The 27,009-nt window shown below is 41.9% G+C and overlaps 1 protein-coding gene across 4 annotated transcripts in view; it reads right to left on the reverse strand.

The window, feature by feature from the left end:
- SNX2 (sorting nexin 2) overlaps positions 1-27,009 on the reverse strand; it is a 61,862-nt gene that overhangs the window by 10,488 nt on the left and 24,365 nt on the right. For all 4 annotated transcript variants that reach the window (XM_038770054.1, XM_038770053.1, XM_038770050.1 and 1 more), the window contains 8 exons: positions 25,279-25,442; positions 24,322-24,388; positions 24,092-24,135; positions 23,190-23,331; positions 13,135-13,213; positions 3,554-3,629; positions 1,624-1,737; positions 1,279-1,372 (listed from right to left, as the gene is read on the reverse strand). In XM_038770054.1, coding sequence (XP_038625982.1) covers positions 1,279-1,372; positions 1,624-1,737; positions 3,554-3,629; positions 13,135-13,213; positions 23,190-23,331; positions 24,092-24,135; positions 24,322-24,388; positions 25,279-25,442 — 780 coding nt within the window. The remainder of the gene's footprint in view (positions 1-1,278; positions 1,373-1,623; positions 1,738-3,553; positions 3,630-13,134; positions 13,214-23,189; positions 23,332-24,091; positions 24,136-24,321; positions 24,389-25,278; positions 25,443-27,009) is intronic.

Below are 27,009 nucleotides of genomic sequence, written 5' to 3' on the forward strand. Positions count from 1 at the left end.
AGCTGAAGAGTATTTAAATAATTTAATAACCCCATTCCACTTTTGAACAAACCTTTGAACATAAAATGGATGTGGAAATCCATAGAAAATGCTCACCTAAGTAGCACTATCTAGGATTCACAGATTGCATGAGTCCGCTGGGCACCGTACTACAGTGGGAGGTGAAAATCTGACAGATGACATGTGTGTTTGTCCCCCTTTGTTATCCAATTCAGATTAAAGACTAATTCTCAGGCCATGAAATGTTAAGATTTTTGGAAACTGGGAAATGAGGAACTCAAGATTATTTTTTTTAAAAAAGATAAAGTAGGAGTACTAGGAATTTGGACTCCAGTAGTGGCCTCTGACAATTTCACACGCTAGAAATTAATCAGATGAATTATAACCCAAACCCACACAGCTCCCGATTCACAAATTGGCATTAATTCAATTGTATTTATTCAGTGCTTACTGTGTGCAGAGCACTGTACTAAGTGCGTGGGAAAGTACAGTACAATAAACAGTGACATTCCCTGCCCACAATGAGCTTACAGTCGGGGGGGGGGGGGGGGGGGGGACGACAGACATCAATACAAATAAATAAAATTACAGATATGTACATTAACGAACGCTTTGCATTAGTTTTACTAATGTCCATAAGCATTATATGGTAAATAGGTCAAAGTCACAATTAAAATGAAATTTGAAAAGACAATACTTTAGACCTACTTCAAGACATTCCAGAGAAAATAAACTGATTACCAAAAGTCTGCTCCAAAAAATACTGCCAGGTCTTAAAAAACGGAAAGTAGTCTGTGATGCTTCCTAATACAGAGATTTTGCTTTCAGGTTGCTACAGTTTTACCCTATTGCACAATTTCTTTTTCTACCAGTTCAAACGAAGGCACTATGATAAAGTGAAAGTTTTAGAGAGTAAAGCGATCATTCCACTATAAATCCCAAACTCTTGTTATCGTTATAATGGCTATTGGCATTCCCTAGATAGAACTTACCAAGTTAGAAATCAGTTATGTAACAATTTTAAGAATTTAATCAACAAGAAAATATACACCACCCTGCGCCTAGGGTATCCTGTTGTTTTTTTCTTCTTCAGATTTTATAATCACACTACACCTGCCTCTGAACCCTGTCACTGGGGATTAAGACTGTCTTCCCATTGAAACAGAGCACAGCGCCAATCCACTGCGAAGAAAGATATAATTATCAGATTCATTTTTTAATTGAAATATTTTAAAAACGAACTCTAGGTTAGTAAAGCCATTAAACAATAAAACTCACCTTTTCTGTGACAGACTAAGGCTTCAACACTGGCATGGAGTTTCTTAAGTTGCTGATCCAGGTTCTCAAATTGCTGCTGCTTTTCCTCAAACCACTGGTAAAAATGAAAAATGAGTTAATTTAGCAAGAGCAAACCACGGTAAATGAGGTTACCAATAGCAAGCTACATTCCATGTTTTAAAGCAACAAATTAACCATGTATAACCAAAGTGGCCAACTGTTGTAGCTCAGAACTAAACCCAATAAGCAAATTAATAACCTATTTTCTACTTCTACAACTTGAAAAGGCAATTGTTGAGCCTCATTAATTCATCTCATTATTTGAGTCGAAAAATCAGCTCTTACTGCATCCGATTCATTCATCTTGATTGTCATTTTGTTGACAGCGTCGGCAGCCTTGTTCACCATCCTCAATATCCCTGCTCCACTCAGAGCCTGGGTATTAACTGCTCTGGGCAGCTGGAATTGAATGACAAATAAGGGCAAACAAACCGGTTAAAAGGCTGGAGGTTTAACTGGGCACAAGAGGGACCAAAATAAAAAAGGGACGTCGGGTTTTCTTCACTCCCATACATTTCAATATACCGGAACCTAATTTCTCAAATACACTACTTGTACATTCTCAGAGGAAAACTTAAAAAAACAGACTTTCCATTTGCTTTTCTTCAGCATCTTTACATTTAGATGGAACAAGCACTCTGTCAAAAAGTATTAAGAAACTGCCAAATGCCTTAAGACTGGCCACCTGTTTGCTGGGAAGAGTGTACTGTTTTAAGGGAAAAGGGCAAAAATCTGGTGTTTGGAATATGTTAGGAAAAGTCTGTTTAAAAAAACCATAATTCTCAACACAGAGCCTTCTTTTTTCCAAATCTGAGGGTCTCAAATCTTAAGGAACAAAACCCTTTTTACGTCCAAATGAACAAAAACAGACCTCAATAAAATTCTAATTTTGTCAGTGCTTGAGATGGTACTGCAGATGTTGGAGAGTCCTGGCAAGCACACTACAGCATGGTTCTGCAAGCATGTCTGCCTTTAGGGACACCTTTGGTACCAATGTTAGTGCCAGATCCTGCCCAATTCTGCCATTTTCTGCCCCAGAACCTCTGCCACTTGAGTCCTAACTGGACGATCTCCCCTCGCTTTTATTTAAAGCTTATTTTATAAGCTTTTATTTAGCTTTGTCTCTTCCTGCATTTGGGAGAGGGGAGACAGGGACCACATGAGGGGCACTGGCCCTTGAGACGGGACTCTGGAGTGGTAGGAATAGCAGCTAAACTCCAGAAATGGCAACGGCAGTTGCACTGTGGCTGTGGTTCACAACTGGCACTACTCTTGCTAGGCTTCAGTGGATCAGCACAGCAAAAACCTGGCAATTAAAAAGGGAAAAGACAACAATCTGCTTTCTCACCCCCAACAGGCTGCCCCCGTGATTATTCATTCATTCCCACTCGGTCCTACTTCAGGGATGGAGCTCAAATCGCAGCTGCAAGTGGGAAATGGGAAGAAAAAACTGACCTTCCCAGTCACTTGCTAAAGGTCTGAAGATGGGAGTGAGACTATTTGCTGCTCTACAGTGTATGGTAAGTTTATAATAAAATGTTCGACTTTTACCATCACAACTAGATGCCTCAGTGGCAACCTGGAACTTTAAAACAAGACCAGAATACTGTCCTATTATTCCAATTTAATCCTTGGCTCATTTCTTCTAATGCACACTCACAAGGTATAAGACCCTACCCTGTACCTCTAGGGGGAAGAGCTGCTGTGTTTCTAGAAAATTTCAGCACCATGGGATGGAGAAGGGAGGCACCAATTACCCCCATATCCTTCCCCTTCCCTGCTCCATGTGAAACACAGAATAAGGTGGTGCTTGGCTACAGGGCAGTGGAGGGAGGCATTTAGAAATGATCGGTGGGGACAGAGTGCAGACGTGCCCTGATGGAGCTGGGAAATGGTGGTGAGAAGATTTGAGGGAACTGAACTAAATCAATGGCAACAATGCAGCCTCAGACCATGCTGGAGGGACCTGTCCAAGTGCCAGATGTCCATCGACCGTCTGATCAAATGTTCTGGAGGCATATGTATTAACCTATTTTCCCATAAGGTCTTGAATTCATTTGATGTTAAAACATAGAGAAGTAAAAAAATATACACCACTTATTCAGTATTCTTATTTCAAGGAATGGGAAGCTTCGAAAAGTTTAGTACCAGGCTGGAAGAAGTGAGCTACAGGAACATTACAAGTAAAAAATTAAAGAATTAAAAAAAAATCTACCTCAGAACTTTCTAAGAATTGCCTTAAGTCAGGATCCTGTAGTAATGTTGGATGCTTTACTGTGCGTTGAAGATACCTAGGTTAATAAAAATTGATACTTAGTTTCAGGACTCATCATCATTAAAAAACATGAGACAAAATATAAATACATGTCAATAGTGCACATTTCCCGCAACATCCGATTGGTGTACCTTGAACCATGATCACTTGGGAGAATTGTTTAGCTTCTTATTTTAAATGACTGAATGGTAATGATTTAGGGTGCCTAGTGGTTCTTATATTGTTCAGCATGGGGACTCCTTCAGCAGGTAAAGCCCCACAGCCCTATCTCTGGGAGAGTGAAGCAAGCCCTCTCTACCACTCAGGTGTGCCATTTTTAGACATTACTGAAGGACACATGAGCTCAGGGAAGGCAACATAAGCAAAGAGACACATCCATTCATGAAGTCATAACATCATGAGCCAAGTCATTCTGAGTCAAACTTAAACTTCATTAGAGCAACAGAAAATATGGTACTCTCAGATCTCACTATCAATCAGCTGAAGAGCAAGCATTAGTCTTGACTAGTCCTTGCTTCTTTCAGGTTTACTGAGCCAAGAAATTATTGTCTAAGAGACATTTAGCCTCACTCAGAAGCATGGAGGACACCTGACTCAATGTCTCTTCAGTGCTTTTGCTTACTACTAAGACCAAGGCCCGATGAAGCTCTCCTCTAAAATAGGCTCCTTGTGCGTAGGGCTCATGTCTACCAAATCCATTGTATTGGACTCTACCAAGTGCTTAGTACAGTGCTCTGCACACAGTAAGCCCTCAATAAATACCATTGATTAATTAACTGATGAACTCCGAGGCGACAGAGTGACATATTAGTCTCTGTGTCTCTGGTGCCCCTCAGGGACAGTTGCTCAACTGAGCTGGTGTGGCTCATGCTGGGTCAAGCAGCCCATAGAAATTCCTTTACTTCTGTGGCACTGCCACTCTTCTAACTAGATCTGAGCCAAAGCTGCATCACTCTGGCTTGGAACATGACTTCGCCTTGGAGTTGGAAAGGAGAGCTGTGCTAAGGCAGCAGGGAATACATTGCTGCTTCTGAAACACCCCTCATCTGCTCAGTTCTTTAATCTGGCCCTGATTCTTGTCATTCACCCATAATTCAATTCTGACTAGGAATGTCCAGAAAGGGGGGAAAAATGTGTGTCAGGTGGATTTGGGGGTGCTGAAATGACCTCGGTCGAATTCTTCTTGATATCTTTCTCCATCAAAATTATACTTTTTCTTGAAAAATGCTTCATATGCACACAGGGCACTAATTACATATACAGTAAAGTCACAATAAAAACAATTGGGTGTCTGGAAAGCACTAGCATAATTAGATCAAATTCAGTCTTCTGCTAGGCAAGCAAACATAAGCTTGTCATTAATAATGGGAAAATGTATTCATTAAGAAAGGAAAACACAAAGATTTCCCTTTTTTCCCCAATCATTCATAGATTCCCATTTGGCCCTGCCTCAGGGACTTAGCTCGTATTATAGAATCTTTACCCCTGGAATTGACAGCGTAGTAAAAATATTTGTTGAATACCCACTGGGGTTAATGCACTGTATTAGGCATTTGGGAAAATACAACAAACGCCATGATTCATGTTCCCTGCCCACTAAAAGTGTGTATTGTAATGGAGGAGACAGACCTAAAAACACATGCAAATACACATTGATTCTGCAGTTGATCATACATATCTAAGTGCTAGAGGTGGCTGATGGGTGGAGGGCACGACGGGTACTGGGAGTTAATCAGGCAAGGTGAGTCAGAGGAGATGGGATTTTTGGAGAGCTCTGAAGGTGGGGAGAGCTGTGACCTGTCAGATTAAGGCTGGGGAGAGATCCAGGGTGGTGGAACAGCGTGAGCTAGGCAGTGGAAGCAGGAGGGTTGAGTGAGGTACAGCTGGAGCCTTGGGAGACAGAGAGAGTGAGCTGGACAGTGTGGGGTAAAGAGGACTAGCAAGTAAGTCTCATGGGGGTGAGTCTTGAATTTTATTGTGAGGAGTTTTTGCTCTGATGCAGAGGGAAACTGGAAGCCACTGGAAAGCTTTGAGGAAGATGAGAAGGGTGACACTTCCAAGAAGATGATCCATGCGGCAGCGTGTAGTTCCCCCTCTAAACTGTAAGCTCCTTGTGGGCAGGGAACATATCAGCTCTGTTATACTGTACTCTCCCAAGCACTTAGTACACTGCTCTACACACAGTACGCACTCAATAACTATGACTGACTCGAAGGGGGAGACGCTGGAGGTTCTCTTAAAACTGCCTAATCCTTCTTGCTCCAGGTTACAGTACAGACCATAATGCTCTATTTTTTAATCTTCCACTTGTCTGTTTTGGATCAATTCTAAATTCTTAGCCCCACAGTAAATGTATCTTACAAAAATTAATAGTTTCTGAAATTTTTTCCAGTCAGAGTCTATTCTTATAGCAATAAGGACAATGGTCGTCTCACCAACATCATTATGTAGAAGCATGAGATTTTACACATTTTAATTAATTCTGAATTTAAAATAGTTCTGATTAAATTTCAGGATAAATCAGCACCCAAAAGAAGTCATTTATCTGAGAATTAACTGTACATGACAGGACAGTTTTCAATAGTTCCTGCATTAAATATGCCATACTGTTTCAAAGAGATGAAATTTTACAAGTTACTAGGAAGAAACAAAATAATGTTGTACTAAAATTCACCCCAGCAGTACTGTTCTACCAGTCTTAATAAGCCCTGCTTACTGGTCTCCCTGCCTCCTGCCTGTATCTTCTTCGGTCTATCTTTCAAACACTTGTAAGCATCATCTTTCTAAAACAGACTGAAGCACATCATTACACTCTCCAAAAATCTGCAAAGGCTCTCCATGGCTTCTTATGAAAAGCTGACTATTGATTTCAACATGCTCCATCTAACCAACCTGCTCTTTCCTTCCACTCTATCCCAGCTCATGTTCTTCATTCCCCACATCACATTTAACTGCCGTTTGCCATCTACTCTTCTATCTCCAACCCACTGTCCTGTGTTTCTTCCTGCCTGGAAGACTTTCCCCACTGAGCTTCATCAAGGCCAGACACTTGAAGTTCTACATCAATCGATGCTATTTACTGAGCACTTACTGTAGGTAAAGCACTGTACTAAGTGCTTGGAAGAGTACAACAGAGTAAGAGCCTACAATCTAGTGGGGGAGACAGATTAAGATGAATTACAGGTGGATATGTATTTAAGTGTACCAGAGCTGGGGAAGAGGTGATTATCTAAGTGCTTAAGGGGACCAGACCCAAGTGCATAGGTGGCACAGAATGGAGGGCTTGGACAGGGAAGTGAGAGCTTAGGCAAGGAAGGCCTCTTGGAGGAGATATGATTTTAGTAGGGCTTTGAATGTGGGGAGAGTGGTGGACTAACGGATATGAAGGGGGTGGGAGTTCCAAGCCAGAGGGAGGAAATGGACAAAGAGTCGACAGAGATAAAGATGAGATTGAAGTACAGTGAGTAGACTGGTAAGCGGTGTGGCTCAGTGAGTAGATTAGGGAAGCAGCGTGGCTCAGTGGAAAGAGCACGGGCTTTGGAGTCAGAGGTCACAGGTTCAAATCCCAGCTCCACCAATTGTCAGCTATGTGACTTTGGGCAAGTCATTTTACTTCTCTGTGCCTCAGTTACATCATCTGTAAAATGGGGATTAAGACTGTGAGCCCCCCATGGGACAACCTGATCAACTTGTAACCTCCCCAGAGCTTAGAACAGTGCTTTGCACATAGTAAGCACTTAATAAATGCCATTATTATTATTATTGGTGTTAGAAGAGTTAATTAAGGTTGGATTGTAGTAGGAGATCAGAGAGGTAAGGTAGGAATGGGTAGAGTTGGTTGAGGGCTTTAACAGTGATGGTAAGGAGTTTCTGTTTGATGTGGAGATGGATGGGCAACCATTAGAGGTTTTTGAGAAGAGGGGATATGTGGCCTCAGTGAGTTTTTCTTTTGATTTAAGCTCAAAACTGATTTGAGCAGCAAAGGGAAGAAACAGGATGAGGCAAGGTGGTCAGCAAGGAGGCAGATGCAGTAGTCAAGGAAGGAAATAAGTGCTTGGTAATGGCTTGGGTGGAGAGGAATAAATGAATCCTAGAAAGTTGTGAAGGTAGAATTGACAGGATTTGACAGGATTTGGCAAGAGAGTGAATATGTGGACTGAAAGAGAGATGAGTCAAGGATTATGGCAAGGTTACGGGCTTCTGAGTTAGGGAGGATAGTGGTGTTGTTTACAGTGATGGGAAAGATGGGGAGGACAGGGTTTGGGTGGGAAGATGAGGACTTGTGTTTTGGACATGTTAGGTTTGAGCTGTCAGTGGGACATAATAATAATAATAATGATGATGGTATTTGTTAAGTGCTTACTAAGTGCAAAGCACTGTTCTAAGCGCTGGGGGGATACAAGGTGATCAGGTTGTCCCATGTGGGGCTCACAGTCTTCATCCCCATTTTACAGATGAGGGAACTGAGGCACAGAGAAGCTAAGTGACTTGCCCAAAGTCACACAGCTGATAACTGGCGGAGCTGGGATTTGAACCCATGACCTCTGATTCCAAAGCCCGGGCTCTTTCCACTGAGCCATGCTGCTTCTCTGCTTCACCACGCTGCTTCATCATCAAAGTAGAACTGTCCTGAAGGCAGGAGGAAATGCAAGGCAGCAGAGGAGGAGACAGGGACAGAGATCAGACCTCAAGAGGGTAGATTTGGGAATCATCAGCGTTGAGATGGTAGTTGAAGTTGTGGCAGTGAACGAGTTCTACAAGGGAGTGGATGTAGATGGAGAATAGCAGGGGACCCAGAACTGAGGCTTGAAGGACTCCGACAGTTGGGAGGTAGAAGAGGAGCCGGCAAAAGATACTCAAAATGCACAGCCAGAGAGGCAGGAGAACCAGGAGAGGACAAGTGTCAGTGAAGCCAAGGTTGGATAATAATTCCAAGAGAAGGGAGTAGTCTACAGTGTCAAAGGCAGCTGAGAAGTCAAGGAAGATCAGATTTGGCCAGAAGGAGGATACTGGCAACCTTGGAGAGGGCAATTTCCATGGAGTAGAGTAGGTGGTAGCCAGAGTGCAGGGGATCAAGGAGAGAATTGTGGGAGAGGAAGTGAGGCTGAAGGTGTAACAATTGTGGGAGACGAAGTGAGGTTGAAGGTGTAAATGATTAGCTTGAGGATTTTGGAAAGGAATGGTAAAAAGGGAGATGGGGCAATACTGGAAGGTGCCAAGGAGTCTAGAGGTTGCTTTTTTTTAGGATGGGGGATAACTGAGCATGTTTGAAAGTAGTGGGGAGCTACTGGTTCTGTACTGGAACAGAGAAGCAACATGGCCTAGCAGATAAAGTACGGGCCTGGGAGTCAGAAGGACCAGGGTTCTAATCCCGGCTCTACCATTTGCCTACTGTGTGACCATGGGCAAGTCACTTCACTTCTCTGTGCCTCAGTTACCTCCTCTGTAAAATGGGGATTATTACGGTGAGTCCCATGTGGGACATGGACTGTGTCCAACTTGATTAGCTTGCATCTAGCCCAGTGCTTAGTAGAGTGCCTGGCACATAGTAAGCACTTAACGAATACCAAATAAAAGATCACTTTAATTTTATGTAAGTTTATGGGGCAATGTACCCCAAAATATAACCACCTTCATGGAATGTAACTTGGTTATATTGTAGGATGTCTACTGAACTTGCTACCATCGGAAAATGTGCAGATTTAAAAACATCAACAGATTTGAGGGGGATCTGGATATATACCTAAGTCAAGCAGTCTATAGTGCATTAGTAGAGGCAGAGTTGGGGAAGTAGAAGGGGAAAAGCTTAAGGGCATTAGACAGTCCGTTTCTAAACAGGATGAATGTTCCTGTTGCCACAGTTGGGAGACAGAATACCTGAACAGGATGAACCAGTGGTTCACCCAGTAATGGCACTGCTTATGATAGTTTCTATATTACCTATGGCATATTTCAACTGAGGTCTGTCTCCTTCATTCAACTACAAGCTCAAGGGTGTTTTAATCAATCAATTGTACTCATTGAGAAGTCAGGTCTGAAGGGGTAGGCTGAGGACCATCCACACAGAGATGGAAACTGGAGCCATGTGAGTGGCTCAGCACTCAGTATAGAGAGAAGAGTAAGGGATCCAGAACAGAACCTGGACAAATGCTCACAGGAAGGGATTGAGAGGTGGAAGAAGAGGCATTAAATGAGATTGAGCAGGAAGAGACCCAGGGGAATACTATGTGGGCAAAACCGAGATTAGACGGTGACACTTTGAGAAATGGGTGGTCAACGGTGTCAAAGGCAGCCAAGTGATTGAGAATTAGGGCAGAGCAGTCTCCATTGAACTATGAAGAGATCACTGGTGACTTTGCGGAGCGTGGTTTCAGTGGAGTAAAAAAGGAAAACATTTGATTGTGGCGAGTCAAGAAAAGAGTTGGGAAAGAGGAAGTGAAAGCTCATTTGAGCAGGAATGGGAGGAGGGAGATGGGGCTTTCAACACCCTTCTTGTTCTAAGGAGGAAGTTAGATTCAAATCAATCAATCAATGGTTATTTGAGTGCTTACTGTGCACCGGGTACAATACTAAGCATTTGGGAAGGTACAGTAGATTAATAGACGTGATCCCTGCCCTCAAAAAGTGTATAACCTGGTGGAATTGTATGCACTAATCCTTTGGTGTTTTCCCTTCATGCGTGGTACAGTGCTCTGACTCTGTAAGCATTTAACCGCTGCTATTGAAGAGGTTGTTACTGACATTCTTGCTAATGAAATAACAGTTCCTAGTTTCTCCCCAGCTTGTTTATTCATTCCTGTAAATTTCCAGTTTTCCTTTCTTAAATCCTCAGATTTCAGCTCTGGTTCCCCTAGATATTTATATGTGTTACAGCCCTGTTGGTGGTTCAGTGGAAAGAGCATGGATTTAGGAGAAGTGGAGGGTCACTTACTTGCACACTCTGTATTTCTGCTAGCCTTCTCTAAATTGAAATGGGTTGATCTTCACACCACTTAATTCCTTGTGCCTCCACTGAGAATTTTAATATTTAATAAGGACTAAGTGAAGAAGTTGTCCTTACACAGGAGCAAGGCAACATTTTCCCTTAAATCTGTCTTAGCTTATCCTTTGTATTCAAAGGAAACACCGCTGTCTGTGAAGTTAACCTAACAGTGTCTGCGAGTGGCTGAGAAGGCCAATGTGGGATCCACAGTCACAGCCACATCTGACAAAAAAGAACATCCCTTGTGTTGTACTTAATGTTTGCAGCAGCTGGCATTGTTTTCTCTTTTGCCTCAAGAGCAATCACTGGAAATAAAAAATACGCTCCAGGGGTCAACTAGTCCATCCTCCTGCTCTCAGGTTGGATTTCTCTTAGAGATAATGGCTAAAATATTGTTTATGATCTCTTGGCATTGTACCAAACCCATAACAACAAAAACAACTTGTGGTCTGAGTGCTGGGATAGATACAAGATACTCAGGACACAATCCTGTCCCTTATGGGGCTCACAGTCCAAGTAGGAGGGAAAACAGGTATTGAATCCCCATTCTACAGATGATAAAATTGAGGCACAGAGAAGTTAAGTGACTTGCCCAAGGTTGCACAGGAAGCAAGGGGTACAGCACTCATGTACATATCCTTATGTTCGATTTCCCCACTCTGTGATTCATTTTCATGTCGGTCTCTTCCCCCTGTAGATGCAAGCTCCTTGCGGGAAGGGATCGTGTCTACCAACTCTATTATATCACATTCGCCCAAGCGCTTAGTACAGTGTTCTCCACACAGGCAGTATTCAAATGCCATCACTTGCCTGGCTGACTGCAATGGCCGATTTTACAATTACCACACCTAGGCTCTTTTCTCTAGGCCATGCTGCCTCCCTAATGCTTCTTTCCAAACTTGTTTCATGAAAGTTTAAAACTCTATCCCACCTCAGACTGTGAGCATCTGATCCAATTACCTTATATCTACCCCAGTACTTAGCACATAGGAAGTTCTTAATAAATGGCTTTATTATAGTTCTTGAGCGTTATAAAATTCTGTTATCTTTAACAATGAGACCACATCCTCAACACTTGTGTATATATATGTTGTTTCATGCATATGGGGGTGCACATTCAGACCGTACATTCCTAGACTATAAGCTCCTTGAGGGCAGGGATAGTTTCTACCAAATATACTGTACTGGCCCAAGTAGAGTGCTCTGCTCAAACACCACATCATAAACACCACTGATTGAACGAGTGATTCAGTTATTTGTTCAGCTGTTTCACCCTGATGCTTTTATACTAGTTCCTACTTTATTCTTGTTCTCCCTCCTGCATTCATGATCTGAAAATGATTCTCGGTCTCTATTAAGCTGTAACACCCTTGAGGGAAGGAAACATGTGTCTTGCTACTGTTGTTTTAATCTCAAGCATGTAGAATAGTGCCTAATCAATCGATCGTATTTATTGAGTGCTTACTGTGAGCAGAGCACTGTACTAAGCGCTTGGGAAGTACAAGTTGGCAACATATAGAGACAGTCCCTACCCAACATTGGGCTCAGTCTAGAAGGTGCCTAGCACTCAGTAGGTGCTTAACACATACCACTAATCAACAATGAAAGCACTAGAGTAAAAAATCCACAGAATTCCAATGTGCAGTTTGAAAATATTTATTTCTGGTTCTGTCCCAGTAAATCTCTTCTCTTGGTCCCTTTTCCTCACCTTCACATTTGCCTGTATTGTTTCCTCCCCTCTGCTGCACGGTCTTCCTTCTCATATCAGTCTCTCTGGTACTTATGCATTATGGAGCAAAGGAGGGGAGTGAAACAACTAAGTGCCAGCTGGCACTGACTGACTTAACTCCTTCCTGCCTAAAAACAATCCTCACCCTCTTGGAAATGCCCTCTGCTACAAGACAAAAATATGGTCCAGTGGTTGGGAAGCAGGCAAAATTCCAAAACCCATTTATCATGAGAATATTCAAAAGTCAGTCTCTTTCTACACGGGGAATTCTTTACCTGATAAATACGGATTTGATTAACAGCTGTGGTAAGTGGATGAGTCTTTGGAAAATAACATTGTGAAATAATAAGGATCAACTGTACTTGGCAGGGAACGTGTCTACCAACTCTATTATACTGTACTGTCCTAAGCACTTCAATCAATCAATCGTATTTATTGAGCGCTTACTGTGCGCAGAGCACTGTACTACGCGCTTGGGAAGTACAAGTCGGCAACATATAGAGACAGTCCCTATCCAACAGTGGGACAGTGCTCTGCTCACAGTAAGCGCTCAATAAATATGATTAATTTACTGAGTGCTTACTGCGTGCAGAGTACTCTCCTAAGCACTTGGGAGAGTACAACAGAGTTGGTGTACACATTCCCTGCCCGTAAGGAGCTTAGAGTCTATAGAATTTCATGCTAGTGAGCTTTTGACATAGATTACAATTCCACTTAAAACAAGACATAACAGTCAAATCGACTGACATTTGTGGCCATTTTTATACACATCCAAGTCAGAAAGTTATACATTCATATGGCTGTCATTACCTCTCCAGGGCTGCTCTCCTCCTTTCTACGAATTCGGTAGATGATGAGTCTTCTTTACCTACTTTAACCTTGGTCATGCCTTTAAAGAAATAAAATGATACTCATACTGATTCTACATTGTCATGCTGCAATATTTAATATAACTTATGTAACGATTACCATGATGAGGAATTAAAACACTTCAGCTTTGCACATTACTACCCAAGATACAAAAGCAAGTATCAATGAGCAAGGATTATAATGCAGGAGAAAAAAAAAATGGAAAAAAGTGAAATAACTGAAATTAGTACATCAATAACTGAAATTAGTATATCAAAATCACCCAGTAACACTCTCTGGAGAAGTTCTCACAAAATTCACCAACAGACATTAGCAAATAGCAATATAATCTAAAATGTCCCATTTCAAGGGAGTTTGTGTCCCTTGTAAAAATGTCTTGAGAGCTTAGTACAGTTTAAATACAAGTATATCAAGTCAAATTTACTTAAACACAAGAATCCAAAGGAAAAACAATCAAAAACTACTTTCAATTTATGTTGAATGGGCTGCAAATTTAAAATAAACATGTATGTTCAATTTAGAATTCTTCTACTGATTACAATGATAAAAATCTCTTGTTTATATTTACCTGCATAATTTACATCACATTTGACTGCAATTTCTCACTGTAAAACAGATACTAAGTTGTACACTTGGATAATGGGCCTTAAAGTTAAATATTAGAAGCCACAGTTGGAAAGCCAAACCTCATACAGCAAATGTCAGAAATCTAAGTATAAAACTTCAGGAAAGCTGAAGGAAAAACTCACATTGCTAGCTAGACAAAATTAATACCTAATACCTATAACCTTGAAGGTTAGAGACTGATTTTAGTATTTCTTTATATGTAAAAACTATGAAGTGGTAGAAAAATGCTTCGAAAACTTGTGAACATTAAGAGCACAAAGATGAGTTTTGCTTCTAATGATTTTTTTTTAAATTCCCACCTTTTTGAACAAGGGAGAAACTGAATAAGGTATAATAGTCAAAATGGCCACCAAAATGTTAGACAATAAAATCACCAATACAAAAAACCAGGGTAAGTTAGGATGGTGGATCCATTTTCTCCAAATGGAATATCCACCTGGTAGAAAATTTCAGGAAGCATGTTTATATGGCAAAAACATTTCCTTTCATCAGTATGCTGAAAAGAGTTTCCTTTTTCAAAGTCCAAGTTGTGTCCTTCAGATAAATGGGAGAAGGGACAAAAGAAGAGAGGGAGGAAAAAAATCCATCTACCATCTATGGAGTGTTGTTTATTTTTTTAATGCCTTCTCTTGAGAAAAGCTGAAGGGAAGAAAAACCTGAAATCATCCAAGGAAAGCAAGAGTTGGGGTGGGTGGGCTTAGCTCATTATGGGCAGGGAACTTGTCCACTAATCCTGTTGTACTGAATCGATGGAATTTATTGAGGGTTTGGGAGAGTATAGTATAACAGAGTTGGTAGACACATTCCCTGCCCACAACGAGTTTATGGTCTTTCACAAGCGCCACCCTGTGAAAGTCATCTAGAAAAGACTTCACCACCAGAGGCTCACCTTGGATTCAGGACTCTGAAATGTCTCCCTTAAATATCGTCTAAGAGCTTGAGCAAATACTTCAACTAGAGTTAGATGGACATAAAAAATAGCAGTTTGGGGAAGAAGCAGGGTCTGGGGGAACAATCGACCAAGTGGTGTGTGCAAGCCAAGGGGCCTCTGGTGTCGGTCCCAAAGGGTGGAAGCTTTTTGGCTCAGGTGCACTGCCCGAGGGATGGCACAACCCAGTCCACAAAACCACTACCCTTCATGGCAAGAGGTAGGTTGTGCCATCTGTTGTGATTCGGGCTTTCCTCTCATTCACCTGAGCTGCAGAAACAAGAGTGCATTCTAGTTTCCTTGTTGATCTGGGTTAGAGGTTTGTAGTAAACCCTGGACTAAGTGCTTAGTACAGTGCTCTGCACACAGTAAGTGCTCAATAAATACGATTGATTGATTGATTGGACAATAACTGAAAGAGTTAGAAGTATTCATAGACTAAACCAAAGTCCTTTTGAGTGAGCTTAATGCTTTGTGATGAGGATAATACAGGTGACTATTTGTTTCTTATGGATTTGTTTCTTATGGATTTCATTGCCCTAGATTTAGGGCAAAATAAAATTGTGCAGCAATTCATCTTCTTAATATTGTTTTAGTTGTGAGGCTACATGAAACAAACATTGCTTGTGGTGGCCTTGGCCTGGAAATACTGTATTATTAGTTGTATTTGGTGTAAATGCCAAATATAAAAGTATGTCAGGTAACACCCACCCTGGCAATACAATCTGAACTATTGGGTGACTTAACCCAACCTGGCCTTGACCTTGTGCGTGAACGCTATGGAAAAATCAATTTCCTCCCCACACCCCCTTTGCCATCCCTGGTCCTCTCTGCTTCATGTCTTCCTGTATCCCCCAATAAGGGCACTCACAGTCTAGACACTTCCATATTTTCTTCAGCATATCAGTTTCCATCATTTCTTTAACAGGGGAGTAATTGTGAGCAGTTCCCATGCATGTAGAACTACGTTTCAGTATTAATTAATCTTTGGTATTTACTGGGCACATACCATGTGTAGTGTACTGTACTAAGCACTTGGGAAAGTACAATACCTTATCTAAAATGTCGGTTGTAAGAAAGTAACTAAACTCCTGTGTAACACTGCTTCAGAAAACTGACATTGTATGGTATCTCTTACGAGGAAAACATCAATTAAGAACCCTTACCAAATCATACTACCTGGAGGAACCACAGAACCCCTGGTACCTTTGCCACGGATATTCTCTTTGGAAATGAGGGTCAGGAATAAGCAAAACCATATGGCCCTATCAACCTACTCCCTCCCTCCCAACCAAATCCCTGAGCTCTACTTCCCAGGCAGCATATAGGCTTGCTATAAATCTATGGAAGACTGCCCTACCCATAGTGCACGCATGCAATCCCCTGTAAAAATGTGTCTGTTATATTGTACTCTCCCTAGGGCTTAGTATAGTGTTCTGCACACAGTAAGCACTCAAATACCACTGACTGATCCGGAGATACGGCTGGACAAGGTAGGTGCTCCTGACTATTCTGCTGGTTTGTTCAGATGCTGCTGCTCTGTTCCCTTTCCAATATTTTCCCTATATGTCCCTCAGGGATGGGGAGGGAGCTGTTTTGCAACCAGACTCTTTACGCCAAGAAAGGAGATGGAACGAAAGGGAAAACAATGGAGGGAAGGTGTTTCTTTTCTTGTTCTTGGAGGCAGGTGATGGAATTGCCCACCATTCACTCATTCATTCATTCATTCAATCGTATTTATTGAGCGCTTACTGTGTGCAGAGCACTGTACTAAGCACTTGGGAAGTACAAGTTGGCAACATATAGAGACGGTCCCTACCCAACAGCAGGCTCACAGTCTAGGAGGAGACAGACAACAAAACAAAACATATTAACAAAATAAAATAAATAGAATAGTAAATATGTACAAGTAAAATAGAGGAATAAATATGTACAAACATATATACAGGTGTTGTGGGGAGGGGAAGGAGGTAAGGCGGGGGATGGGGAGGGGGAGGAGGGGTGAGGAAAGAGGGAGCTCAGTCTGGGAAGGCCTCCTGGAGGAGGTGAGCTCTCAGTAGGGCTTTGAAAGGATAATCTCTTCACTTTGTTTCGCATTGGCCAGATCCTGATTAGAGTATTGTGTCCAAATTTGGCTATTATACTTTAAGCAGACTATTTCTGTGCAGTCTAGTACCTGAGTTATTAATCCAGTAAAGAGATGCTCTGTTCAAGCCTCAGTCAATAAGAATAAGAATAATTGTGGTATTTCTTAAGTACTGTACAAATATACTCCTGGCATGGGCCTGGGAATCAGATGACCTGGATTCTAACACCAGATCCACCACTGGCCTGCTGAGTGACCTTGGGAAAATCTTGGTGCCTCAGTTACCTCATCTGTAAAATGGGTAGCCATACCTTTTTTCCTTCCTACTTAGACTGTGAGCCCCACGGGGGGCAGTGACTGTGTCTATGGGATTTACAATCTAAATAGGAGGAAGAACAGGTACTGAATTCCTACTTTGCAGATGAGGGAACTGAGGCACAGAGAAGTGAAGTCACTTGCCCAAGGTCACACAGCAGAGAAGTGGCAGGGACAGAAATATAACCCAGGTCTCCTGACTCCCATACTCCTTTCACTAGGCAATGCTGCCTCTGGGTGCTTCAGTGGTAGTTTACAGTCCCCTCTGAACCGCAAATTCATTGTCAAAAGGGAATGTAGTATGGGTCTGGGAGTCAGAAGGTTATGGGTTCCAATCCTGACCCCGCCACTTGTCTGTTGTGTGACCTTGGGCAAGTCACTTCACTTCACCTTGTAACCTCCCCAGTGCTAAGAACAGTGCTTTGCACATAGTAAGCGCTTAGCAAATGCCATCATCATCATCATCATCATCATCTGTGCCTCAATTATCTCATCTGGAAAATGGGGATTGAGACTGTGAACCTCAAGCAGGACAGGGACTGAGTACAACCTGATTTTCTTGTTTCCCCCTCAGTGCATCATACATAGTAAGCACTTAGCAAACACCACAATTAATATTATTATTACCAACTATGTTGCATTGTACTCATCCAAGATCTTAGAACACAGGGATTTGCACAGTTAGCATTCAATAAATATCACACTGATTGATTATCAAATGACATTATTATTATTATTACCATCACCCTAATACATACCAGCCTCGAGGCTCTCCTCCCACAAAGCAAACCTTCTCAATGTTTCTAAATCTAATCTTCTCTCTCCCATCAAGATACTAGGAAGAACTTCGGCCCTAAACCTTTAGGACTGTGTGGAAAAATTGATCATAGCAATAGGGGTCTGCACATTGCCCCTCAATTAACCAATGGTATTCATTGAGGGCTGATTATGTGCAGAGCACTGTACTAAGTGCTGGGAAAAGTACACTACAATAGCATTAGTAGACACGATCACTGCCCACAAGTAGTTCACAGTCTGTGGGGGGGAGACGGAAATCAAAATTACTTACATAAAGGGCGTGGTTGAGGGTGGGGTGACTATCAAATGCTTAAGGGGTACAGATCCAGAGGGGAGGTTGGGTAGGAAAAATGAGGGCTTAGTCAGGTAAGGCCTCTTGGAGGAGATGTGATTTTAGGAGGGCTTTGAAGGTAGAGGGAGTAGTGGTCTGTGTCCCCTGCCAGTCTTTTAGACTGTTAACTCCTTGAGGTACAGATGAGTGCCACACACTGCAATGTGGGCACATAAATTGTTTTACATTTCCAGCCAAAGCGACCACAGAATAGTGCCAATGCCGTACCATAGCTCCATGACCCAGCAGACAATTAATGCGGTAGCTGCTCTCATCTTTACTGCCCATATTGGCCAGCTATTTTTCAGGATTTCTGCTCAAGAGATCGTTTGTATATCTAGTCTTTTCCAAAGTTGCTCTGTCTTTTTTGTTAAGCTCGAAAAGAGAATTTTAAATTTTCCTTCTGGAAAAATGAATATATAAATTTGAAATTCCCTTGGTAGTTAATTCTTCCCCCACTCAGATGCCTTGGAGCTTCTGAATTTCTAGAGTTAAATTACTATGGATGAGGATGTTAAAACCACAAATAGCATACCAATGGATGGCATGTACTCCCATCTTGCACACAAGCCCCCACACCGACTACATTTCTTAAAGTTTTCCATTCTTTCGTACTAGCTGGTATCACTGTTATTTTCCCCTTCCTGGTTTATGCATCACAATGCAAATTAACTGTGGTAAAACCACCACTTGTTTTTTTGTCCAAATCCCCAAATCAGCAGAATACGACAGTACGCCTAACATAAGCCTTTTATGTAAGTAAAATGACATCATTATAATATACACAATATAGATCTGTCAGTGAAAGTAGCTTGGCCCCTGGATTGTTTTCTGTTTGCATAATTTGTATTATCCATTTCATATGACAGCCGTACTTGTGGAGCAGTGAGACTGTAGAATGAAGAATTCTATGGAAATTCATACAGAGAAGAAATTGGAGGAGCAAACTAATTTTGTCCTGCTTATATTAAACAAATCAACTATACAACAGTTAACATTCTGGAGAAGGCAGATTAGATTGAAAAATATACCAATGGCAGAAAAAGGAAGACATCCTAGTTGGACACCAGAGGAACAATTCAAAAGTTTTTATTCCTTACTTCCCAAGCACCTGATACAGTGCACCACACCAAGTTCTCAGTAAGTACTGCTACTACTACCTAATAGCTCTGAAGTCTGCCCACTTCCAGTCCTCACCCCCTGACCCCAAAATCCCGGCCCCATTTTCATCCAGGTGCTTTAAATGAGAAGTTGGCAACTAAGGACTCAGCCACGCATTGCTGCTGCTGCTTCAAATCCTCCCTGCCCTGCTCAGGTAAAGCAGGTTGGAAGACAGCTCCCACCTTGAAGGATGATTCCACTTAAAGGGGTGGTGCCTTCTTTAAGAGTCAACCACACTCAGGCCTCAGGCAGACAAGAGTTGCCTGGTGAGGGCTGAGAGCGCTGCCTTGTCCCAACGGGCATACTCTGCTGGGTGTGGACCACGGAGCTGTAGCCATTCAGGGCAGCAGAGGGTTGCCTAGCCAAGCAGAACCTGGGGGCCCGGAGATGAGCTCCAAGGCCACAGCACTACACAATCTCATCCTGCTCCCTCTATCAGTTGCCCTCCTGCCTGCTGGAGCTGAGCTGGTGCTTCCCTCCCAGTCTGCTTGCCGCCCCCCCTAGTCCTTTACCCCAAATAAGGCTCCAACACCCTCTGATGTTGGACATGTGTGGCAGCCATTTTAACAAGGTCTGGTTTGGGCTGTTTAGCAATGGCCATTTTAGTAAGCTCGCTGTGGGCAGGGAATGTGTCTGTTGTTGTGATAATAATAATAATTATGACATTTGTTAAGCGCTTACTATGTGCAGAGCATTGTTCTAAGCGCTGGGGAGGTTACAAGGTGATCAGGTTGTCCCACGTGGGGCTCCCAGTCTTAATCCCCATTTTACAGGTGAGGTAATTGAGGCACAGAGAAGTTAAGTAACTTGCCCAAAGTCACACAGCTAAGTGGCAGAGCTGAGATTTGAACCCATGACCTCTGACTCCAAAGCCTGTGCTTTTTCCTCTGAGCCACGCTGCTTCTCTCCCAAGCACTTAGTACAGTGCTCTGCACACAATAAGTGCTCAATAAATACAATTGAATGAATGAATAAGGTCAGGCTGTGCAGTTACCACCTGAAGTGGCAACAGCTCTAGGCTGCAGGTGGGGAGGGAAGGGGGCAACCCTCCCCCCACAGAAACCCAGGGCTGCAACTCCTAAAGCACCTGTGCCAACTCAGCCCAGGGAGATGGTGCTTAATTATCCACTAGCTCTAGCACAAAGCATCACTGTAGCTAAAAATGAGCAAAACCTATTTCAACAAGTTGTGTTGGGAAGGCAGTTCCACAGCAGCCAGCTCTTGTCGTGAGCAGGGAATGTGTCTGTTATAATGCACTCTCCCAAGTGCTTAGTACAGTGCTCTGCACAAAGTACTCAATAAATACAATTGACTGACTGACACACTGGACTGGGGGTCTTCCAGAGCTGAGCAGGGAAGGAAGAGAAAGGTAATTTAGGGTGGGTGACTGAATTTTCAGCTATATTTTGAAGCCTGAATTAGGGCAGTGCTCTCTACACACAGTAAGCACTCAATAAATGACACTGATGATGAGTTGCATGAGACTGAGCTTTAACGGGGTGGTAGGTTCTGGGTGCATATGGCATGTACTGAAGAGAGAAGGGGGAAGAGGATAATCTGTAGCAGTTAGGCAGCAATTACACACTACTTAATAACTATTTGTATGTCGCAGATGTCTACCACTGTCAGCCACTCTACTACATTTCTAAAGATAGTGCTTGCTGGAGCCTATACAGACCTTTAGTTAAGTCACTGGTTACACACAAGTACACCATTTATCTTTTTCACGTTCAAAAATGCATTATATTGAATTATACTGGGAACTATCCTAATAGTGATTATGCAGCTTTCACAATGCTAAATGTTAAAAAACAAATATTGTGTACTAATCAGGGAAGGTTCGGAATTATTATGGAGAAAAATAATTAGTAAAGCTAATCACGGTGAAACAACTACAAGCAACAAGACAGAGTTTAAATCAGGTTTCACAAATGCCTCTTACCTTCTTTTCATATCGGGTTCTTTTATTAGTTAAATGTGAGAGAAAGGCCTTGGAAATGAACCCTTACCTGGCAAGGTGGCAAAAGGAATTGGATGCAGTTTTATATTTTAAAAACAACTTTAAAGTCTAGGACAAGAGAAACAAAAGAAGGCCAGACTGGAAATCTGTAATGAAAGGGTTTATTTAATGTACCCTATCTGCTTTGGATCCATAAGATTTTACCAACGTGGGCAGGGAATGGGTCTATCCATTCTGTTTTATTATACTTTTCCAACTGCTTAGTACAGTGCTTTCTGCACACAGTAAGTGCTTGATTGAACCAATAAGGTACTAAACTAAATTAAGAGATAAAGAATATAGTAAAACTGGATGATTTGGTTTAAAAAATTCCTAAAAATGCTACTTCAGGATATTTTCACAGTAATGGGAACAGCAGAGCTGTTGAGAATTCATCACCCAAGTGACTGGGGCAGAATTTCACTGGATTTTTTTAAGTCAAGACTATATTTATACATGTTAATTTAAATTAGATATATTCACTAGATTGCAAGTCCCCATGGAATCCCAACTCTCCCATGAAGCTTTCTCTAATTACTCTTTCTTTTCACCAGGTTACACCTTTCTAACTATTGGCTCAGCATTTCAGCTCCAGCACAACACTTTTGTGCATGTGATTTTCATATTCTGCTGTTCAAACTCTTCTTGCTGTCTGTAAATTATTATGTACCTGTCTCCCTCAGACTGAAAGCTCCTTGTGGGCAGGAGTCGTATCTTCTGTGTCTACTGTATTATCCCGAGCGCTTAATACAGAATGTTTGCACCCATTAAGCACTAAAATCTGTTGACTGGTTTTGGCAGTGAAAGTGTTATGAAAAAATAATTTAAAAATGGCATTTCTTCAGGTTTAAGCCTCACCATAAACAAACAAAAAAAGGATTTAGGGGCAGAAATAAGTAAAACCTTAAAATCGACCCCCCACCCTCAAGTTTGACCGAGACTGTTACAGGTTAATCATAGATTTGAGGGACACGTGAGGACTCTCTGGGTCACTCAGATTTGTCTGTCATTCTTGCTGACTGCTAGGGGTACAGGCAGAAGGAAACATTTTCCTCCCAATTTTCTACATGTGTGTGGCAGGGAAGAAGAGGACGGAAGAGGAGCGGATGGGTGGGCATGTGATAGGCACCAGGAGAGGACAAATGCAGCTCAGAGCAGAACTGAGCAGTCCAATCGTTACATGGCTGAGGTGCAATTGGCAATATCTTAAGCCATCATTTTAAGTTGACTCTTTGCTGTGAGGAGCTAAAAATAGTAAAAAAAAAAAAGTTTGGCTATTTTCAGAAAAATAGGCTACCAGGCATGTGCTAATAGTACCCTAGAAGTTGGAAAAATAATAGTATTTGTTAAGCACTAACTATATGTCAAGTACTGTTCTAAGCGCTGGGAAAGATACAGGATGACCAGGACAAACACAGTCTCCTGTCCTGCATAGGGCTCACAATCGAAGTAGACGGGAAAACAGTTATAGAATCCCCATTTTACAGATGAGGTAACAGGCACAGAGAAGTTAAGTGAGACTTGTCCAAAGTCACACGGCAGGCATGTGGTGAAGCTGGGATTAGAACCCAGATCCTCTGACTCCCAGGCCCGTGTGTGCTCCTTCCACTAAGCCATGCTGCTCCCTCAATGAAATGCTGTTAATATATACTTTGGATTTTGAAATGAAAATATTATAAAAAAGAACATTGGCAACACATGTAAAATGGAATAAAAATGGACAATTTGAAAAATTAAGATTCATGCTTACCTACGATACTCTTCTCTGGAGCTGGAGGCACAATGTACCCAACATGAAGGTACTTTGTGGCTAATTTGCTGTGCAAGCCAAGAAAGTCACTGAATCTCCGTTTAACTGAAAACTCATTCTTACTAAACATGGATAGGGAGGTCTGTCACAAATAAAAAAAAAACTGATCAGCTATCAAAAATTAAGCCACTAACAGGCATAATCAATATCTTTTAATAGTTTCAATGTTGGAAGCATATTAACAAGAGTAGTAGAATGTTAATTTGTAACATTCGACCCCTCTCAGCTCACTCCCATCCAACCCCCACACCCTTTATGCTGACCCTACCCGTTAGCCTGTCCCAGCACCAGCCCACCCCCGATCCATGTCGGCCCACATCGGTTCACTCCCATTCAACCCCTTCCAATCCTTCACGCCAACACGTCCCTCCACACCTCCCCCATAGCCTCGGTCTCCATATATGCCAGACCACCACTCTCCCCACTTTCGAAGCCTTATTAAGGTCTCATCTCCTCCAAGAGGCCTTCCCTGATTAAACCCTCTTTTCCCTGACTCCCTCTCCCTTCTATCACCTTTTGCACTTGGATCTGTACCCTCTGAGCAACTGGTATTCACCTCGCCCTCAACCCCAGCCCTCTGTACATATCTTTGTTTTTCATATATTGTCTGTCTCCCCTTCTAGACTGTAAGCTCCTTGTGGGCAGGGAGCGTGTCTATGAAGTCTGTTGTATTGTACTCTCCCAAGTGCTTAGTACAGTGCTCTGCACACATTAAGTGCTGGACTGATGAATTAAGGGCTAGAATCTTTTCTATTTAGCATTTAGCTTTCTTTGCTCACTATAGTTCCAAGTGAAGATATATGCTTACTACATGTTTTAGATCTTTTTAAAAAAAGACTTACCCTTGTCGTTACTCTATAAGCCATATAGGCATTCATGCCATCTCCTGCAAGAAAAACCATAAGAAGTAACATTACTAAATCAGCAGGTTTGGGGAGTGAGTGGTTCCCAAATAAACATTTGGAATCATTTAGACAATGAAATTTTCAAATCTAATAAACACTGAGCAGCAATTTAGAAGTTCCATCGGAAACATCAAGCAGAAAAATCAAGACTTAAAATACTGGCTCACCAACTTTCTCTGGGTCTGAAACACCAATTTCTATGTCAAAGATATCTCCATTAGCTTCCTCTTCAATCTAGAAAAGACAAGTTCATGGTATTAAAAGCAAAAGACTACATGGTTTCAAAGTCACAACAAAAGAAAAGATTGTTTGCCTCACACTCGGGCCCAATATTACATATTGAATAATCCATTTAATACCACTTAGAGCCTATAATCACATGGCCTTTCCAAGCTCCAGTTCTGAGATGGTTTAAAGTTCTCTAAAGCAGAATGACAATCTTATAACACTGTATAATTCCTGTTAGCATTAGGGGTAACATCAGCAGCCATTTCCTAAGGTATTTTATAATTTTTTAAAAATCCAATGATTCATTTTTCACAAGTATAAAAAATGATTTGGCTGTTAGGGTGACAGATTATTAAACTGGTCAAAAAACTACTAGTGCTCTACAACTATTTGTAAGATAACAGCTACTTTCTTTTCTAAGTACTCTGACTCTAAAGAATAAATATGGGCTTCAAAGGGATGTTCTAGAAATCGTATTCCTCTGGGTAGACAAGAGACCTTGCAACACGATCCCAATACTTCTTCTGGCTGTCATTACTTGAACTCTTTTCCCCACAGTCACTAAACAAAAATGCCTGATAACCTTGGGCATTTACATCACAAACTGAGAGTCACTCACTTTTCTAAATAGTGCGGTTAGGGGATTAGTGGAGGCAGTCAGGGAGAGGGGTAGGAGGAGTTGAGAACTATGACAAAAATTTAACCATCAAATAATGACTCAAGCCATCCAAACTCAACATGCATGTTTGCTTCCTATAATATACAATTTTGGGGGGAAAATTTGATAGTTTGATAAAGAGAGCTAATTGTGAAATACTTGACCCAGAATTGGCAATTGTACAAGTCATTCAGAACTACCTTTTGCTATAATTCAAGACCTTAAAAAAATGCTGTACCTCTTCCCTGGATCTATCAAAAATCACAGGAGCCGATATACTTTTGGATTCAGTCCTCGGTGCAATCAGTGTAGTGGGCGTTACAGGTGTGACTGCAGGAGAAGGTTCAGGAGAGAGGATAGGCTCCCTTTCTGGGCTGTCCAAAGAAACTTCCTCTGTGGCTTCTAGACACAAATTTAACAAATTGGTCAAGATCGCAGTAAGGAGAACTATACGACTAACAAGTAATCAAGCACTGGAAGGGTTTGAGAACAACTGAACAGCAGTAACAAGAAAACTTTAAATCCATCAATGAGAGTGAGAGCACAAGTGGGCAATAAAAAAGAAACAGAAAGAAAACCTACAAGTCCAGTGAAATCAGAGGGGGAGGAAAAAAAACTGACTGCTTAAAAAAATATAGAATATGGGGAAATGAAAGGCATCAAGAGGATTGAGAGACTGAAGGGGATGGGGTGGGAGGGGGAGAGGACCCTGTCTTTCTAACTCAGAGGAGACTGGTACCACATAACTATATTTTTTTCTACAGCAGAGTTCCAGTGATACAAGCTCTTATTCATGACTCCATCAGAGAAATGGGTAATAGTTGAGAATATGGCTTCCTGTGGCCCCATCCCCATGGTGATGTCTTGCAAGAGGACATAGGAAAGCCCGGAGTGCAGGAGGCCCCAACTTAACCTAAAACTTCAGTTGTCACTCACTACTCTGACCACAATTCCTGCCGTCTTTGTCCTGGGTGCCCTTCTCCATCATCGTTCCTCTTCCCCTGGCAGACTTGGAGTGACTCAAATGGGTGGGGAGTGGACGAGGGACCTACAAGAAGCTCCAAATTGAGTAAAGGTTTGGACATCTGATGTGAAGAACGTAATAAAACTATAATCTCAAGGGTAAATAGTATCACTTCTACTTTGCTCCATAGTTAAAGTTATTTATATAGTCAGTTTTCCTATAACATATGTTTTCATTACACATTTTGGCTAGAATGCTGATGGAGAAGGGAACTTTTTTTATGGTGTTTGTTAAACCCATACTATGCGCCAGGCACTATACTAAGCGCTGGGGTAAATTCATTCATTCAGTCATATTCATTGAGCACTTACTGTGTGCAAAGCACTGCACTAAGCGTAGATACAACCTAACTGGGTTGGTCACAATCCATGACCCAAATGGGGCTCACAGATGAGGTAACTGAGGTGGACAGAGAAGTTAAATGACTTGCCTAAGGTCACAAAGCAGACAAGTGGTGGAGCTGGGATTAGAACCCAGGTGCTTCTGACTCCCAGGCCTGTGCGCTATCCACTAGACCACACTGCCACACGCTTTCTTCCAGAAACATGCTTCAATCTGGATGGAATCTGACGTGAGGTCAGAAGAAATGACTGGGCACCCATGGGCATTATACACTGAGTCTTCCTTAATGCAGGGTTTGTAAAGAACATAACACACACGTTATCAGTAACATTACCCTGGGTCTCAGGTAACAACCACCAGGTGGAAAACCTATCATGAAATGAAGTCAAGTACAACTAAGAAAATTAATAAGAAACTAAAGAGTTAATGTTAAGCTTTGAGACAAAGGCCAACAAATGGAAGACTTTGCTGCCACACAAAAAATGCTGCTTTGCACACAACTTCAAATAAGGCTGAAGTTCAACTACAGAATGTTGACTGTGCACCTTATAAAATATGCACATTCAGAAGTTCTGTAGATTGCTAGTTACCTAAGAATGATTC

The sequence above is a fragment of the Tachyglossus aculeatus genome, chromosome X4 (genome assembly GCF_015852505.1).
Source record: "Tachyglossus aculeatus isolate mTacAcu1 chromosome X4, mTacAcu1.pri, whole genome shotgun sequence".
NCBI classification, from domain to species: domain Eukaryota; kingdom Metazoa; phylum Chordata; class Mammalia; order Monotremata; family Tachyglossidae; genus Tachyglossus; species Tachyglossus aculeatus.